At 52.3% G+C, this 346-nt stretch overlaps 1 protein-coding gene across 1 annotated transcript in view; it reads left to right on the top strand.

Annotated features, from left to right (window-relative positions):
• LOC119582138 overlaps positions 1-269 on the top strand; it is a gene marked incomplete in the record, with an annotated part of 2432 nt that extends 2163 nt beyond the window's left edge. The window contains 1 exon segment of the mRNA XM_037930376.1: positions 3-269. Coding sequence (XP_037786304.1) covers positions 3-85 — 83 coding nt within the window.
• Between the last annotated feature and the right edge of the window lie 77 nt (positions 270-346).

Below are 346 nucleotides of genomic sequence, written 5' to 3'. Positions count from 1 at the left end.
AGAAGACGGGCTGATCGACTCGCGGGAATTCGAGACCGTCCTCAGGCTGGTCGCCACCATGAACCGCCACCCCTCCTTCGTCTGAGTCTTCTGCAGCGCCTCCGCCAGCCCCCAGGGAATCCCATCGACCTCAGGGCCGATCCATGCCGACCGATGGCCTCGCTGGGGAACAAAAAATATATATAACGACGAGTTCCGACGGGTTCGCTCGCTCGAGAACAAATCGATTGATGACAGTTGGAAGCCATTTTTGTCCAGGCTTGCCTTAGGTACCGTTTATGTCTAATAAAGATGGTCCTTTTAAATCGAAATGGTTTTGAGTGACGTAACCCCAGTTTTGATATTT

This window comes from Penaeus monodon, chromosome 15, assembly GCF_015228065.2.
Source record: "Penaeus monodon isolate SGIC_2016 chromosome 15, NSTDA_Pmon_1, whole genome shotgun sequence".
Taxonomy (NCBI): Eukaryota; Metazoa; Arthropoda; class Malacostraca; order Decapoda; family Penaeidae; genus Penaeus; species Penaeus monodon.
Note: the sequence above shows the minus strand (reverse complement) of the source record. Positions and strands in the feature narration are given on the sequence as shown.